The 4,418-nt window shown below is 59.7% G+C and overlaps 1 protein-coding gene across 1 annotated transcript in view; it reads right to left on the reverse strand.

The window, feature by feature from the left end:
• EMH_0013210 (uncharacterized protein) overlaps positions 1–4,418 on the reverse strand; it is a gene marked incomplete at both ends in the record, with an annotated part of 6,164 nt that overhangs the window by 293 nt on the left and 1,453 nt on the right. Inside the window, 5 exons of the mRNA XM_013499770.1 lie at positions 21–300; positions 538–1,064; positions 1,204–1,470; positions 1,833–2,470; positions 2,935–4,277. Of these exons, the coding sequence (XP_013355224.1) occupies positions 21–300; positions 538–1,064; positions 1,204–1,470; positions 1,833–2,470; positions 2,935–4,277 (3,055 nt within the window). The remainder of the gene's footprint in view (positions 1–20; positions 301–537; positions 1,065–1,203; positions 1,471–1,832; positions 2,471–2,934; positions 4,278–4,418) is intronic.

Here is a 4,418-nt window from a genome sequence, read left to right on the forward strand (position 1 = left end):
CTCATAAACCCCTAATCTACCTCTGCAACCCCCTCAAGCCAGAAGGGGCACTGCATGGTGTTGCTGCTGTCGTTGTCTCCATGGGGGGCCCCCCTGGGGGCCCCCATGGGGGCCCCCCTGGGGGCCCCCGCTGTGTAGGTGATAGAGAGGGGAGCAGGGGCATCTGCTGCAGCAGCAGCAGCAGCAAGAAACACCCCTTCATCTATCAAAGTACAAACAGCGTAGACTGTCTTTGCTTCCCATGCTGCAGCAGAAGCAACTGCTGCTAGTTCTGTTGTCGGCAGCAGCTCATACACAAACCTGCATATACACCCCAAAACCCTAAACCCTAAAAAACCCTAAACCCTAAACCCTAAAAAACAATAAACCCTAAATAACCCTAAACCCTAAACAACCCTAAACCCTAAACCCACCAAACCCCAAACCATAAACCCTAAACCCTAAGCAGCAGTGAAGAGAGTCGAAGAAGAAGACAGAAACCCCCCGCAGCAGCAGCAGCAGCAGCAGCAGCAGCAGCAGCAGGAGTTGATTGGTTACCAATTGATCAATGCATGCGCATGCAGCTTCTGCTGCTCCTGCAGTTTGTCTAGCAGCCCCATAACTAACCATTGGACCGCCTGCTCCAGCTGTTCATCGGTGATGGGTGTTTCCCCTCGTTCTGCTGCTGCTGCTGCTGCTGCATCTGCTGCTGCTGCAGCAATTGCTGCTGCCTGCTCCTTCACACCACTCGGCAGACCCACAGCAGCAGAAGATGCCGTAGATGAGCCGCCAACACCATCAGGAGTTGCTGCTGCTGCTGCTGCTGCTGCTGTTGCTGTTGCTGTTGTTGCTGCTGTTGCTGCTGCTGCTGCTGCTGCTCCACGGGGGAGGGTCGGAGTTGCTCCTGTAGCATCAGAAGCAGCAGCTGGTGACGGTGCTGCTGCACTTGCTGAAGTCGGCGTTCGTGCTGCTGCTGCTGCTGCTGTTGCTGCTGCTGCTGCTGCTGCTGCTGCTGAAGATGGCTTAGCAGCTGCAGCACCTTGCTGCTCCGCGCTGCTAATCAGCTGCTCATCCTGGGCGGCGTCCTGCAGCAGCAGCAGCAACAGCAGCAGCAGCAGCAGCTGTATCAGTAGCTGTAGCAGCAGCACCAGCAGCAACAGAGAGACCAAGCAGCAGCAGCAACATACAGCAGCAGCAGCAGCAGCAGCAGCAGCAGCAGCTTACTTGTGAAAAGATGAATAGAGGGGGCGGGGAATGCCCAGAGGGGCTGGAGGGGTCAGCAGCAGATTGCTGCAGCAGACAGAGGCCATGCATGTGCAGCAGCAGAGCATCTCGGAACGCCTGTGCTGCTGTGCGTCTGCTGCGGCCCTGCAGCAGCGTTGCTAGCGATACAGGAACAGCAGCAGCAGCAGCAGCAGCAGCAGCAGGAGAAGCAGCAGCAGCAGCAGCAGGCTGCTGCTGTGGGTAATGCCTCTCTACCAACTCAAACAGCTGCACACAGACACACAAACAACACACAGCTTGCTGCAACCAGCAGCAGCAGCAGCAGCAACAACAGCATCAGCAGCAACAGCAACAACAACAGCAGCAACAGCAGCAACAACAGCAATAACATTAACAGCAGCAACACCACAGGAAATCAGAGCTCGGCACGGCAGCAGCAACAGCAGCAGCAGCAGCAGTAGCCACAGCAGCGCGGCAGCCAAGCCCAGCAGCAGCAGCAGCAGCAGCAGCAGCAGCAAAGAAGCACAGCAGCAGCAGCAGTTTACATCAGCAGCAGATTGGTTCAATACAATGACCGCTCCGTCCTTCTTTCGGTAGAGGCCCCGAGGGGCCCCCCGGGGGGCCCCCACGGTTGTTGCTGCTGCGAGCTGCTGCTGCTGCTGCTGCTGCTGCTGTTGCTGCTGCTGCTGTTGCTGTTGTTCTTCCCCAAATCGTTGATCCTCAGACGGTCCTCCAAGCCCTTGCTGCTGCACCCCCTGCTGCTCCACTTGCTGCTGCTGCTGCTGCTGCTGCTGCTGCTGCTGCTGCTGCTGCTGCTGCTGCTGCTGAGGGTAGTCATCTAGGGTGTCTGTCCACCCCCCCTCAGCCCAGGGCTCTGAGTCTTTCTCCTCGAACTCTGCTGGCAGCAGCGGGCTATCGAATGCTTTCAATATATTTTCACCTGCTGCTGCTGCTGCTGCTGCTGCTGCTGTTGCTGCTGCTGTTGCTGCTGCTGTTGCTGCTGCTGCTCGGGGTGTGCCTGTGCTTGCTGCTGCAGCAGAACTGACCCGTCTAATGGGGGAACCGCCAGCAGCTCCAAAAGCAGGAAGAAAAGGTTGTGTCTTTGCAGCAGCAGCAGAGTGCTGCTGCTGCTGCTGCTGCAGCAGCAGCTGCTGCTGCAGCGTGTCGTGCAGCACGGAGGCCTCGAGGCAGCAGCAACGAAGTGCTGATGCTGCTGCTTGGGCGGCGGCCGGCAGCAGCTCCCACGAATGTGCATTGGCCAGCAGAACTGCAGCAGCAGCAACAGCAGCAGCAACAGCAGCAGCAGCAGCAGCAGCAGCAACAGCAGCAGCAGCAGCAGGAGAGTAAATTAAGCTCGAAGTGAAGGCCGAGGGAGTGGTAGGGATATGACTTTACAGCTGGGCGTGCAACAGCAGCAACAGCAGCAGCAGCAGCAGCAGGAGAGCAGCAGCAGCAGCAGACTGCAGCAGCAGCGGTAGAGAGCAGCAGCAACAGCAGCAGCAGCAGCAGCAGTAGAGAGCAGCAGCAGCAGCAGCAGACAGCAGCAGCAGACAGCAGCTCTGCGGCAGCAAGAACCCCGCGTGGCTGCCCCCTTCTAATTTGCATGCACAGGAGAACAAAAAACAATAAAAAAGCAAGAAGCGCAGCAGCAGCAGCAGCAGCAGCAGCAGACAGTTGCAGCAGCGGCAGCAGCAGCAGCAGCTGGAGCGGGAGATGAAGGGCTTGACCTACAGGCTGCAGAAGCTGTGCCTCTTCTTGCTGCTGCTGCTGCTGCTGCTGCTGCTTCGGGTCGCTTGCGCGCCGCGGGGTGCAGCGGGATCAGCTGCTGCTGCTGCATGTGCTGCTGTTCCTCCTGCTGCTGCTGCTGCTGCAGCTGCTCGTGCTGCTGCAGCAGCACCCGCAGCTGCAGCTGCCGCTGCAGCATCCCCCAGTAGCAGCGGAAGCTTTTCTTTAGGGCCTCGCTGTCTTCGGTGCCAGCAGCAAGCAGGCGCAAAGCAGCAGATACTGCCTCCTCTCTCCTGCTGCTGCTGCTGCTGCTGCTGCTGCTGCTGCCGCTGGTCCGCCCTGCTGCTGCTGCTGCTGCTGCTGCTGCTCTGAGGCCAGAGCGAGAAATGATTTCGTCTAGCTGCACCTTTTGCTGCTGCTTCTCCTTTCGTCTGCGTTTATCTCTTGCCACCACGAGCTGTTGCTGCTGCTGCTGCTGCTGCAGCAGCTGCTGCAGCTGCTGCCCTGGTACTGCTAACGCCATCTCCTGCTCTCCCCCTGCTGCTGCTGCTGCTGCTGCTGCTGCTGCATCTGTTGGGCTGCTGTGCCCCCAGCTTGCTTCCTCCTCAGGCACCTGCCAGTCTCCTACCCCCCCCTCTTGCTGCTGCAGCAGGGGGCCCCAGCTGCGTTCAGGTGTATGTACAGCTGATAGAGAAGCCCCTCTGTCTTTGCTGCTGCTGCTGCCTACAGAGGAAGGCTCAGACGGCAGCAGCGGCCGCTGCTGCTGCTGCTGCAGCAGCCGGAAAGGGGAAGCTACCGCGGGGTCTACTGCTGCACCCACAGCCACCTCGACGTCTAGGGGGCCCTGCAGCAGCAACTCATGGTGCTGCTGCTGCTGCTGCTGCTGCTGCTGCAGCAGCGGAGTTGCAGCAGACAGCAAATCACTCGCCACAGAGCTGAAGGAGCTGCGCCGCGAGATGCCTTGCTGCACTGCTGCTGCTGCTGCTGCAGCAGCTGCTGCTGCAGCAGACTGCCACGGCATCAAGGTCCAATGGTTTGGTCCACTTGCTGCTGCCTGCTGCTGCCAGCTGCTGCTGTATCCTCCTGCTGCATCCGCTGCAGCAGCTGCTGCTGCAGCAGGAGCCACAGAAGCAGCAAGGCTTGTCGTGCTGCTGCCAGCTGATGCTGCTGCTGCAGCAGCAGCAGAACCAACCCCACCGCCTGGAGCCCTCAGGGCCCCCAGCTGCAGCAGCTCCTGCCGCAACGCAGCAAACGGAGAAGCAGCAGCAGCAACAGCAGCAGCAGCAGCAGCAGAAGAAGAGGGACGAAAGGGGGTAACGCCGCCAGCATCACCGAAGGACCCCAAAAACCTGAAGCACACACACCAACACTTGCTGCTGCTGCTGCTGCTGCTGCTGTTGCTGCTGCTTCTGCTGCGAATGCAGCAGCAGCTGCTGCCATAGCCTCTCTATCTGCCGATACAGCAGCAGCAGCAGCAGCAGCAGCTGCTG

Source organism: Eimeria mitis, genomic scaffold (assembly GCF_000499745.2).
Source record: "Eimeria mitis Houghton genomic scaffold, Emh_scaff465, whole genome shotgun sequence".
In the NCBI taxonomy this organism is placed as follows: domain Eukaryota; phylum Apicomplexa; class Conoidasida; order Eucoccidiorida; family Eimeriidae; genus Eimeria; species Eimeria mitis.